The sequence below is a fragment of the Pollicipes pollicipes genome, unplaced genomic scaffold (genome assembly GCF_011947565.3).
Source record: "Pollicipes pollicipes isolate AB1234 unplaced genomic scaffold, Ppol_2.1 Scaffold_6052;HRSCAF=7182_pilon_pilon_pilon, whole genome shotgun sequence".
In the NCBI taxonomy this organism is placed as follows: Eukaryota; Metazoa; Arthropoda; class Thecostraca; order Pollicipedomorpha; family Pollicipedidae; genus Pollicipes; species Pollicipes pollicipes.
The window spans coordinates 7,594,977-7,607,759 of NW_023596805.1; the positions used below are offsets into that span (position 1 = coordinate 7,594,977).

Consider the following 12,783-nt stretch of genomic DNA (forward strand, 5'->3'; position numbering starts at 1 on the left):
TCCTGCCCGTAACTGCCCAGTAACGCCCGGCCTGCACTCTCCCTGCTGGAGAGTGCTCATTGCTGCGAGCCTGTTTCCTGACTGGAGGGAGCGTTCGTTGCTGCGATCCTTGTCTCTCCAGACTGGTCAGTGTGTCGAGTGTTGTGATCCTTGTCGGCCGCTCTCCTCCGTCTCCTTTTGAAAGAGCCCGTGCAGATATCGGGCCCGCCGCGAGGTAAGTGTGGCGAGGGCGCTCTCAGTGCAGATCAGGACGAGTCTGGCGGGTCTGGAACTGGCCACAGCTGCTGCCGATGGTGGGGGCCGCTTCGGCCGGCGGTTCAGCGTCATCTAAGTTGTGATGCCGAGCCTGCATGGTTCGTAACGGGTGGCCACAGAAGTCCCACCCCGTAACGGGCCGACTGTGGCCCGGCTGTGGCTGACTGTGGCGGGCCGACTGTGGCTGTGGCCGACTGTGACCATTATCGACCCTTTTCCTCTCCGCCGCCCCCACACACCTCGACGCAGCACTCGTGGCTGGCTATGGGCAGGATCATACCGATATTTTCCGGTGTTCATAGTTGTATCCCTACGCTCACGGTTCTTTTCCCGCTACATGCCTGGATAGGCGGCCGGAACATGGCCCCGTTCGCGTCGCGATAGCCCGTGTTCCGCCGCGCACCCTGACGGTCGATTGTACCCCAGCTGGTTGCCGTGGACGCGGCGCCCGCGCTGGCGGCGCCGGCTAGCGCCGGCCGGCGAGGCCGCTTCGGCCGCTCCAACAACTTCGAGTACCAGCAGCTGTCGGACCTGGAAGTCGCAGATCGCGGTGGCCGGCGCGCCGGCGGCGCCGCCGCGCCGGTCACCGATGGCGCGCGCGATGACGCTTGGCGCCGCCGAGGAGGCGCCCATGACGGCCGTCTCGATCCATGGCAACTTTAGCGGCAGGGAGGGCTTCGAGCACGCGCAGGTGCTGAAGAAGGCCGCCGTGCGCGAGCCCAGCCTGGCCGTGCAGGAGCGCACCGAGTTCGTGCACGCGCTGGAGCAGCACGACCCGGAGGTAATGCCCCGGAGCCGCCGGTTCCGCTACTCTCCGGCAGGTGTCTCCCCGGACTCCTGTTCCAGACTCCCTGTTTCGGACTCCTGCCTGTCGCTCTCTTTGTTGAGGTGGTTCTGACGATGCTTTGGTTCTGGTGGCATTGCGGAGACCTGCATGACTCCAAACGAGGGTGGGGGGTGGCTCGGTGACGCGGGCTGCATCCACTACCGACATCTGTCGGTGGGCGTCGAAACTGAGGCTTCGGCCGTGGCCGACAGGCACGGAGCTTTCGCCACGCTTTGTGAATAGCGGCGTAGTCGCAGTAGAGAGACAGGGTGGTGGCGATCGTAGCTACCAAGCCAAGGCATGGTGGCGTGAATGCTTCCCTCCACAAGACACGCGCGTGTCTTGGCTACACGAGGGCTGGGGCTGGCTTGGTTTTGGTTCCAATTCGATGTTTTTTTCGTATTCTTTTTTTTCGCTCGTTCGTATTTCGGCGGCAGTCGGCGGATGGGAGCTTGGTTCGGACGTCGGCGCCCTCAGCTGGGATGCGCATCGCGCCAGGCGGGCTTGTAAACGTCCTCCAGAAGCTCCAATGAAGGCCGCACCTTTTTCGAGCGATATTTCTGGCAGAGGGCTTGTCCATGACGAATTGCGTGCGTCGTGAACTGACTTGAATTGAATTTTCGCCGAGAACCATCTGCCCGAGGCGTGCGTTGACCGAGATATGTTTGTGATGCCCCTGTGGCCTGTGCTGTCTGGTGCCGTGCCCGTTGTGTTGCGCGAGCAGACTGTCTCTGACGTTGCGCTGGACTTGGCGCTTTGGTGGACGCGGCGCCAGACTCTAGTAACGTGTTATTTTCGTTGAAAAATGTCCTGTTGTTGCTGGATGTGTTTGAGTTGCATGCCTCCATGCGTGTGCGGCATGTTGGAGGCATGGAGGCATGCCTCGTGGAGGCATGCTGCCTCCATGCAAGTGGCTACTGAAGTGGTATGTGACCAGGAGTTCTTCTGCCTGTTCTGCGGTTGTGAAGGTGTCTTAACGCTGTGCGGCGAGTGTTCGACTTCGTCCGCAACATCACTGTGGCTCTAGACCAGACGGCAGACTGCGCCGCCGAACTCAACCCCCACCGGGTCTTGAACCCGCGCCCTGTCACTCACGAGCCGAGTTGGCGTAGGGCTGGCGCACGTACCGTCGGCTGTCGCACGCCTTCCGTGGCGGCATGGACGGGCCGGGCGTCTCAGCAGCACGGAGGCGCTGGTCGACGACGACCCGGTCGACCCGGATGAGGTGAACGGTCGAGCGCGAGTGCCAGCGCCGGGCTCGACCCGTGTGTATGTGCAGCTACTGGCGGGGACACGGAATGTAGAACAAACACATGCTCATATGTCGCTCGGTCAGCTGTGTTATGTACGGCTACTGCCGCGGGGACACTCGTAACCGGCGCATAGTTCTGGGAGTGCATCTGTCTCTGTTTATGTGTGGCTACTACCGCTGGCCGTTTCTGGCGTCCTGCTGCGCGTGATGTCTGGATGTCGCGAGGGACACACACTGTGGGTTGAAGCAACAGTTGTCTATGGGGGCCGCGCTTTTTGTCGTGCTGCTCACGCGGCTGGCAAGTCGCTTGCCTTTGTTCGTATGCCAGCTCTCGAACGTCGAACACGCTTGGGACACTACATACCCGCCGCATCGGGCAACGGTGTACCGTTGTCTGATCGCTGTAACCACATGATTCGCACGTCTTCCCTGTGTGGAGCCCAGCAGACAGCCGAGAGAGACAGATCACAGCCTCTTTAGAGGACATGTGTCTGTGGTTGGAACTCTTTCTGTGCTGGAACTCAGTGGGGAAAAAGGCCGCGTGGTCCGTGTACTCCGCTGTTATGTTAAAGTTTAAGGTAATTGATTGCCAAAGCATGTAGGTGATCATATAAGTAAACTTATGCTTTTTTTGAAACCTAATGTATGCTTAGATATACACATATGTCCCATTGTTTATGGTTATGCTTTTTAGCTACAAAATATAGATTTTCGGGCTGGTCTTTTAAACTTCTGGTCTCTGCACTGGCATTCAGTCACCTTTTGTCTGTCGCAAGACGTAAGCAGCATATATTACCTTTAGTCGCGAGAGTTTGCGGTCTCTCGCGCCGAATGCAGTAACAACCGAACCGAAAAACAACGACCCGGTGGTGAGACCCTCGAACCCGCCACCTTCGGGACACCAACTCACGCATCGCTACTCGGCTATCGTCCGTCGCTCGCCGTGCTCTGACCGCTTACGCCTGCGACACGCGCCCGTCACGTGACATGCATCAGTCATGCGCTTACGTCTGACGGCGGTCGGGCCGCTGTTGTCAACGTCGGCTCGTCTGTACGTGCTTCGTTCTTCCACGCGTTCCGATTACAGGGTGTGTATGTCCGCTTCGCACGTGGAAACGTCTTCCGTCGTCACAAAGCGCGGACAGCGGTTTAGATTTGGAGCGCTGCGATTGCTACCGGGACTTAACATGCCGCTTGAAGAACGCTTTTCGATGCTGTGTTCGTGTAAGCCAGGGATGCGCTGCACTGGATAGGGGACATGGTCGCGGCAGGGGGCATGTGCCTGCTTTGTCAAGGATACCTGTATGCAGCTGGGATACTGGACGGTGCTGCTCCGTTGGCGATGCTGAGACTGCGGTGTGGCCGCCTTGTGTTCCGCCAGTGCAGGGCTCCCTGGTCCGTCGGGACCGTAAGCTCCGCGAGCACGAGCTGTTGATTCCGGGGGCGCGTCTCCTGTCCCGCCTCGTCACCGGCGGGGGGCTAGCCTTACCGCCGAGAGCAGCTGCACAGTCGGGCCGCGTGCAACGAAGGTGATGGTGGAGACGGGTCGTGCCCAGCTGGCGCTCGCACGCCGCGGTGCAAGCGCCAGCTGGGCACGATCCGGTGCGCCTTGCGATCGTCCAGTCCCGTGTCTGGCTGTTCGGAGCTTGCTGAGCGCGTAGACGCTGGAGTGTCGCCGCTGAGGTGTCGTTCTGCGAGGATGTGGCGCGCGTTTCTGAACGCGGCGGCGCCGTGGTGAGAGCGCTGGCTGTGCTGTTGCCGGGAGAACGTCGGGTGTCGGCGACCCGGTGGCCCGCGCTGGGACACTGCCGACCGCTGGCGTGCGAGACAGGCGGGGCTTGGTTGATGTGCTGATTGTCGTCGCCGGGTATCAAACCGAACTATGACGTCACCTGCAGACGGTGACGTCACACGACTCACCTGCAGGCGGTGACGTCACGGCTCCGATCGGGAAACAATGGCCACTACTGCTTACTATGTCAGCTGTGACAGTTGTGGGGAGTTTTGAACGCTGCCGCTGGGATACAGCACTGGCGCAGGCTTACACGTAGACCTTGTGACTGGTCTGCATGGATCGGTGTGGACAGCGCCCTCACTTGGGCTGCCACAGGCGCCGTTTCCGGTTGCCGTCTCGTTGCGCACACGGGCTGGACTTTCAGCGGTGCCGCGCGCCGCAAAGGGAGCTTCGGTGTGTTTCTTCTTCCGCTCTTCGGCTGCATGACGGGAGATGTGCGATGTCCAGGATGTGTATGGCCAGGCTTGAGAACACGCGTGCTGGGAATGTTGAGATGCAGGATGTCATAACGCCTGTTACCCGTCGGACATGCTCAGACCAGTAGCTCTCAGACCAGCAGTTCTCAGATCAGCAGAGCTCAGACGTGCAGGCCTCAGACGTGCCGCGCAGGGCAGCAGGGACGGGTCCCACCCTTGCGGGGCAGGGACCGTCCCTTCCCCAGGGCAGGGCCGTCCCTCGGGCCGCAGCGGCTCGTGCGCAAGATACAGCCTAGCTGCACGGGCAACACATACCGGGCTCCAGGGCGCTGGGTTACAGCAGGAGTTGTGCCTACATTGACACGAGCATCGTGCGTGCGTGTTACGCACACGTAGCGCTGCTTTCTAACCACTAACATCAGCTGTATGCGGCCGAGCTTGAACATCCTGCACGAGGCCGCTGTGCCAGCTGCCCCGCGCTGCACGCGCCATGACTGCCCCCTCTCCCTCTGCTCGCCCCCCCCCCCGCTCGGCCCCCGACGCTGGCCGCCCGTATCAGGTCGCGGTGGTCAACATCGGTGCTGTTCAGAAACTGACGAACGTTGTCAGCAGGTTAGCTTTCGCGGGTCGCTGAGCGGGTTCTGCCTGGAGCCTTTATGAGCGACACCAATGTTGCCGCCGGTCTGCTCTAGCGTGACAAATTTGACGCTGTCATTTATTCTATTTATTTGTGATTAAAATCCTACGATTCACTGTGGTCTACCATAACAAAGCACCACGTTTCCCGGCGCGTGAATAAGTCGCGATCAAAAAAGGAAAAGATCCAGTATGTCAAATGTCTGAAAAGTAGCCTCTTGCCGTGGCTTGTCAGTCACCGCGGGTCAGTTTCTGAACAGCGGCGCTGTTTCCGCCGCCGGCCGCACGGCGGCGCTGGGGTCGAGCCGGCAGTTGCCGCTTGCACTAAACCGCACGCCCGCCGCCGCTGCTGACGTAGTCCGATGGGCGACTGCCGCGGCCGGAGCACGCCTCTGACCCGGGGTCAGAGGGCGGGTCAGAGGTCACCCTCCGAGACGCGGCGACGCCCCGGCGACGAGTGGCGAGAGAAGGTGGGTGCGGCAGGGGCGCGTCCAGGCGACGGCGGCAGGGGACGCCCGGCCTATGCGCGGCCGGGCTCCAGTGGCGAGCCGAAGACGCCGCCTGGCCGCGTCCCTGCCGAACAGTGTTTTAACGCCTTGATGTTTCTCAGTTACAAACATCACTTCGACGCTAGGAGATCGCCGAAGTGTGCTGGAAAGCAGCAGACGCATTGTAACAAAAACTTAACAAAAGTGCGTTTTTGCACGTGGCCACAGGACTGTAAGATATTCACTTTTCTTTAATTTGAACTCCGACTTCCTCCAATCATTTTTTTTTTTAAATTTAGGTCTCGTTTCTTATTCACAACCGTGAATAACGCCCAAACCATAGAAGGTTCACAATATTTTCGAAGTTCCTAAGCTGTTTGCCGTGCGTGTGTCACGCGGCCTCTAACCGGCGGGCGGGTGTCAAGGCGGAGGACCGCGACAAGAACCTGGACTGGTGGAGCAAGTACTACGCGTCGGCCGGCGAGCTCAGGAAGTGCGGTGACTACCTCAAGCGAGGGTGAGCCGACCCACCGGTAGCTTCTCTCCAGCCCGACACCCCAGTCGGTGGGCCGGGGAGAGGCTACACTCTTGGTCCGCGCGGAGGCTACGCTCCGGTGGTGTGCGGCGCGCGGCGACGGAAAGCCCCCCGTGAGGATGGCTGACGTGACGCTGTGGAAATGACGATGCCGGTTCGATCGGGGACCTTCAGCCTGTGATCCCGCATGCACGCGGACATTTAGGTGAAATGTGGAGTTCTTCAGCGCAGAGGAGCTGCCCAGCACCGTCGGTGTGTGCGACTGTTCCTGCAGAATCATGCCACAGCGAGGTGTACGCGGTGCAGTCTCCGTGTTCCGATCCGTCTTCTCTACGAGTTGAGAAGTTGAACATCTGCCCGCTGGAGCCCGCTAGGTGTTCACCGTCTTCTGCGGCAGGTACGAGAAGCTGGAGATCTACCCGGTGGAGCTGGAGCGGGGTGGCGTGCTTCGACCACTTCAAGGACATCCTGAACACGCTGGACATCCACCGCGGCAAGTCGTGTGAAGACGAGGAGTCGGCCACCGTCGGCGAGTTCAAGGGCACCATGCGGGTCAGTGGGGGTCGCGCGGAAGCGCCAGTGGGGTCGCGCGGAAGCGCCAGTGGGGTCATGCGGGAGGGTCAGTGGGGTCACGCGGAAGCGTCAGTGGGGTCACGCGGGAGGGTCAGTGGGGCTACGCGGGGGGGGGGGGGGTCGACGGGGGCAACTGTACTACTGATGCATTGTGTGTTTGCGTTGTGATATGACTATCATGATTGTGTTGTGGCCCCTGACCTCTTCCCACTTGTGCAGTTGTGACCCCTTGACCTGTCGGCAGGTTTACGCTGACCTCTGACCCCTGACCTGTACACTGTTATCTGATCTATACACTGACCTTGTACCTGTGCACTGAGATTTGCCCTTTCCGCAGGTGTTGCCTTGAGCCCTGACCTGTGCGCTTATCTCAGACCTCTGCAAGTGTGTACTGACCTGACCTATACACGGATGTATGCTGACCTCTGACCTATACACTGACCCTCTGACATGTGCACCGACCCCTGCCCCATCCGCAGGTCTACGCTTCGCTCTGAACTTACCTCTGACCATTCCCGCAGAAGAACACTGCCCTGTGACGTGACATCTGACCTGACCTTTGACTCGGCAGGTGTACACGCTGCCGGACGATCCGAGGCCTGCCGCTGCCTCCCCGACAGATCCGTGGCATCCCGCCGTCAGCATCTGAGGAGGTCATCGTCCGCGTATACTTCATCAGGTGCCGTAGAGCTTCAGGCCCGCAGCAGAAAGGTTGTGGGTTCGAACCTCGCCACCCGCTGTGTTTGTGTTGGCGCGGTTCGATGGGATGCATGTAAGCTTCTCGGGTGAATATATTTCTCGTGTTTTCCCTCTGCCCCTTTTTGTAGTTTCCTTTCTTTGGCTGGTGTTTGGCGGTTGACCCTCGCGCTGACCCGTGTTGGCGTCAGCTTCGTGTCATGTGCTTGTTGAGGCGTCGCGGTTTGCCGCACGCTGATCGCATTGCGCGGCGCGCGTGCGTGCGTTCCGCGTGTCTCATCTCATCCGACGGTGGCGCCCCTGGCGGCAGATGCTGGGGACCTGTCGCCGCAGGATTCCAACGGAATGTCGGACCCGTACCTGCGCGTGCAGCTGGGAAAGCAGAAGCAGGACACCAGGGACCAGTACCGGCCCAACACGCTCAACCCCATCTTCGGCAGGTGCGAGAGTCACCGGGTCTCATAACCGCGATGCGATTTATTTCGGGGCCGGCGTCATGGTCACCGCGCAGCTCGTCGCCCTCGTCCGCCGATCGGATTGGTGCTTACTGATTTGCGTGCTGCGAACGCTGTTACCTGTCGGTGTCGGCCCAGCTTGCCCACTGTTGTCATCGGAGCTCGCGGACGAGGCCCCCGGGGGTGAATACGCGAGATCTGTGGGCCGACGTCGCCCCGTGTTGTCTGACACTGCCCGGTATTGTCTGACACCGTCCTGTGTTGACTGACACTATGGCCTTGGTTGACTGTTGACTGGGTGGACACTGACCGTGTGGGTTGACACCATTGGCATTCGTTTGATGTAGGCTTTGTCATTGGACTGCGTCCTGTACTGGCTGACACTGTTGACACTTTTTGGCTGTGGGCTGTGTTGCCTGACATCATCCTGTGCCAGTTGACACCATTGACTTTGGTTGGCTACGGTCTTGCCTTGTGCGACACCGTTGACCGTGGTTGGCCGCTCCTGTGTTGTCTGACGTCATCCCTTGCCGGCTGGCACCGTTGGCTGACACCGTTGGCTGACACCGTTGGCTAACACCCTCGCCGCCCCGTCGGGACCTGACCCGCGCCTGCCGCCCGCCCCTTCAGCTTCATGGAGTTCACCTGCATGCTGCCCAAGGAGAAGGACCTCACCGTGTCCGTCATGGACTACGACCTGGTCTCGAAGGACGACCTGATCGGCGAGACCAAGGTCGACCTGGAGAACCGCTACATGACCAAGTACCCGCGCCACGTGCGGCATACCGCGCGAGTACCACCTGTGAGTACGGAGGTACCCGGTGTACAGACAGAGGTCCGGCTCGCCCGACCTGGGCTGATGGCTGGAGGACTTCATTTCCCGCCGTTGTGATTCCCCGTTTGGGGTGTTCTTGGCAAGTGCGATGTCTTCTCTGTGTGATGTCTTTTTGTGAATTCTGCTGAGGTGGCATCCATGTCGATGTTGTTATTTAGCGTGTGCGCATTCTCGGCATCAAGATGATGTCGTCAGTGATATAAATAGAGCAGAGAACTTGTTCCCAGTTAAAAGTACAGGGATATTGTTTCATTGGCACTTGAAATAACGCAGGTTGTTACTAGTCCTGTGAGGTAATCTGGCTATGAAATATGATCTGTGGGCTGCACCTGGGAGTAGTACCCGTACCCGTATTTTCCACCCGTGTGTCCGTCTTCTCCTGTCAAGGCAAGCCCCATAGCGGTGATGACCCTGACCCCACGTGACCTGACCTGACCCCGCAGGTCGGGCCCGAACCAGTGGGCGTGACGCCCAGACACCGCGCGAGATTCTGGAAAACGTCTGCGAGACCAACAACCGCTCGCAGCCGCTCTGCTGGCTCTCCAAGACGGAGGTGGTCATCGGCAACAAACACTACCGGCTCAGGCGAGCTGGAAGGTCAGTGAAAGATCAATAAGGTCAGCTGGAAGGTCAGTCGAGGAACAATATTTTCATGGTTTTGGAGTGTGGAAACAAGCTGTCGGGGGCGGGATCGCCCTGGCTTGGTGGGGTTGTCGCTATCGTCAGGGCGCGTGGAGATTTTGGTTGGTCAGTGAGAACGGACCAAGGTCAGGATTTGCGCATCCAGAGACCGAAGCGTTAAGGGTGGTTCGTCACACGGGGTTGGTTGGCCGTTCCCGGAGCTGGCCTTCCTCCTACGGCCGGGCGCTCCAAGCCTTCCTGACCATGTCCTCGGCCCGTAGCAGGCCGCCTGCGCGGCCCACTGCCACATTTATTGATGTTCACATCAATTTTAAGTTGTAAACATTATGATTATTACTGATTATCTTTATTCACTATCACACATCATTATCACTATCGATTCACCTTTGGTTTCTTTGTCAATATCATTTCATTTTCATTCATTCATACTTGCATTCACTGTGCCGTGTCTTGATGTTGTCTGACCTTTTAATGTTCTTGACCTTCTAATGTTCTTCTGACCTTCTAGTGTTCTTGATGTGTGCCGTGTTTTTCCAATGTTCTTGACGTGTGCGGCGCGCGGCAGACCGGTCGACGGAGCGGCCGCCGACGCTGGGCCCGGACGACGAGAGGCTGGCGCTGCTGGTGCTGCACACGTTCGAGCTGGTGCCCGAGCACGTGGAGACGCGCCGTCTGTCAACCCGCCATGCCCGACCTGGAGCAGGGGAAGGTGGGCAGACGCGGGTGGGGCCGGGGGGTGGGGTGAGCCGGTGGGAGGGGAGGTGCGAGCCAGGACGAGGGGGCTGGGGAGGTACTGGCCGGGACAGGGGAGAGATACGAACTGGGACTGGAGAGATACGGATTTTGACTGGAACTCGCCGGAGATTTCGGCTGACCCCCTTTTGGCTGCGATAGAACATGCAGTTTCAGCGACTGGTGCTTTGTTTCGTCAGGTGCCGGCGCTGTGGAGAGAGCGTTGAAGTCGTAACGTGATACTGTGCAAATGAAGCCGTTGCATACTGACCAAGCCGTCCAAGTGGCGTTGGCCGTATTACACCCGTTGCCTTTGGTCGTCACTGGACCCTGTGGTGGAGTCGGTGCCCCGCTTGGCCATGCCGCCCGATGGCTTATCTCAGCGCGGCAGCGGCCGCACCGGCGTCCGCTTGACGAGTCGGTGCTGACTCGCGCCGTGGTTCCAGCTGGAGATGCTGGTGGACATCTTCCCGAAGTTGGCGGGTCCGCCAGGTCCTCGTTCGACATCACGCCCCGCGAACCCAGCAAGTAAGCACTGGCTCGAGCCCTGCGGCACCGGGAAGACCGGCGCTGCGCTGTTGCTGCTTCTGTGCGGGTCACGTCCGGAACACCTGTCTAAACTGCTGGAGGCTCGTTAGAGGGCGTGACCTTGAATCTTGTCTGGCTTTCTGACTAGCCTGGCTCGGCTGTCCGCGCAGATATGGTGATGACACATTCTGACACATAGTGATGGCATATGCGTGGGTATCTACCTTTTATAGATGATCACGTTCACCACCAATGTCCTGCTGCTTGTCCGTGAGACCGGTGTCCCTTATCCCCTTATCCCCCTTATCCCTGATCCCCTTTACCCGTGGAAGATTCCCGCTGCGTACGCGTTCGCCTGCAGTAATCACCCTCGACATAAATCGCCGTCCCATCTCAGTCCTGCCGCCCACGCCATTTTCCACGCATTTTCATCAGCTGGCGGGAGCGCCGGGCGGTAGGTGGTCGTTATAGAGTCGGCCATACATCACGTTTTAATTAGACTCATTCTGCGCCGCTCTGTCGGCGCTCGTAAGCCTCTCCCTGAAAGGAGAGCTGTCCCGCTTCCCGCAGTGGCTCTGAAGCCTGCGTCACTGGACAGGCTCCGCTCTGTGCGGTCTTGCAAGCTCAGTTCTGCTTGGTTGGCGTGGAGGGCTTCTGGCTCTGAGGACGCGTTAATCGTGAAGTTGAGAACGTATAGAGAGTGTGGGAATACTAAGGGCGTGCTAAACATTAACGCGAGAACGTGCTAAGGACGTGGAGGACGTTCTGAGAACGTGAGCACGTGCTAAGAACGTGAGAATGTGGCTGCTAATGTGTTGAGAACATACTAGAACGTGAATTTTATTAAAGCGTGCTGAGTCAGAACAAGCCCTCGTGCACTGCAATGTACCCTTATTGCGGTGCTGACATAGTGCATTGCGCGCAGTACCTGATCATTGTCGGATCGCGAGAACGCAGCTGTACCAAACAGTTGTCGTGGTTTGCGGGGCCGTTTACTGCCGGTCATCTCTGTGCGGCGGACCAGCCGCTGTGTCGATGCGTGCCCGCGCCCTGCCGGGTCACTGACCCCCACGTCCTGCCGGGTCACTGACACCGCGTCCAGCCGGTCACTGACACCATGTCCTGCCGGGTCACTTTTCCGCGCCCTGCCGGGTCACTTATCCCGCCTCCAGCCGGGTCATTGACCCCAAGTCCTGCCGGGTCACTGACCCCATGTCCTGCCGGGCCACTGACCTCGCGTCATTCCGGGTCGCTGACTGCGCGACCCGCGGGTCACTGACCCCGCGCCCCACCGGGTCACTGACCCCGTGTCCCGCCGGGTCACTGACCCCGCATGACGTCGCCAGGTACGTGCTGCGGGTGGCGCTCTACAACGTGATGGACGTGGTGATGCAGGAGTACTCGGTCGTCTCAGGCAGCAACATGTCGGACGTGTACGTCAAGTGCTGGATCCAGGGCGACAAGAACGTGCAGAAGTCGGACGTCCACTACCGGTGGGTGGCGGGGGCCGGCCGCGCTGCCTGTTTTCGGTCAGAAGCGGCGGGCGGGCGCCGATCGCCTGTATTTGTGTCCCAGTCGCAGGAGACTGCTTAGCGAAATGTCGCTGCATTATGGGGAAGTTCTAGCTAACTGGGGTTCACTAGCAAGGCTGTCAAAATGCTGCCGACCCAAGTAGGGGATAATATCGCTGAATGCGAGGCAACCTGCACGTATAAAAAATGCGCGTGGTAGGTTATAGCTGATGAAATTAATAGTTTTGTTATAGCTTATAGTCTAAAGGGTCGTCATGGAAATATTGGTAGGATAATTACTTACGATCTTTTTACGGTCTGTACATTTGTGCTTCATTCTGTCGTGCTGACCTGTTAGCAGGCTGCGGGGCTGTCGTCTGGGGCTATTAGTTTTGTCGTATCCATTGCGTCATTGACCAGGTCTTGGTCTCAGTATTAACTACGCGATGATGTGAACGCTTAAGCCTGTGAGGAGTGTTCACCGAACCAGTTCTAGTGAAGGCTTGTGCGAAAAATAGGTCCGGTTGGGACACACTTTTTCAAACCGAGCTCGTGCCACGTACGAGGGCGGCTATAGTCGCGTCACTATGTGGCGGTTCGTACGAAGC

At 59.1% G+C, this 12,783-nt stretch overlaps 1 protein-coding gene across 1 annotated transcript; it reads left to right on the forward strand.

Moving 5' to 3' along the window:
* Window positions 1-7,796: 7,796 nt before the first annotated feature.
* LOC119104747 (myoferlin-like) lies at window positions 7,797-9,378 on the forward strand. Its single transcript, XM_037228467.1, has 3 exons — window positions 7,797-7,912; window positions 8,558-8,733; window positions 9,206-9,378. Exons 1-3 carry the CDS (start codon window positions 7,818-7,820, stop codon window positions 9,376-9,378), a joined length of 444 nt encoding a protein of 147 aa, XP_037084362.1. The 5' UTR covers window positions 7,797-7,817.
* Window positions 9,379-12,783: the final 3,405 nt, after the last annotated feature.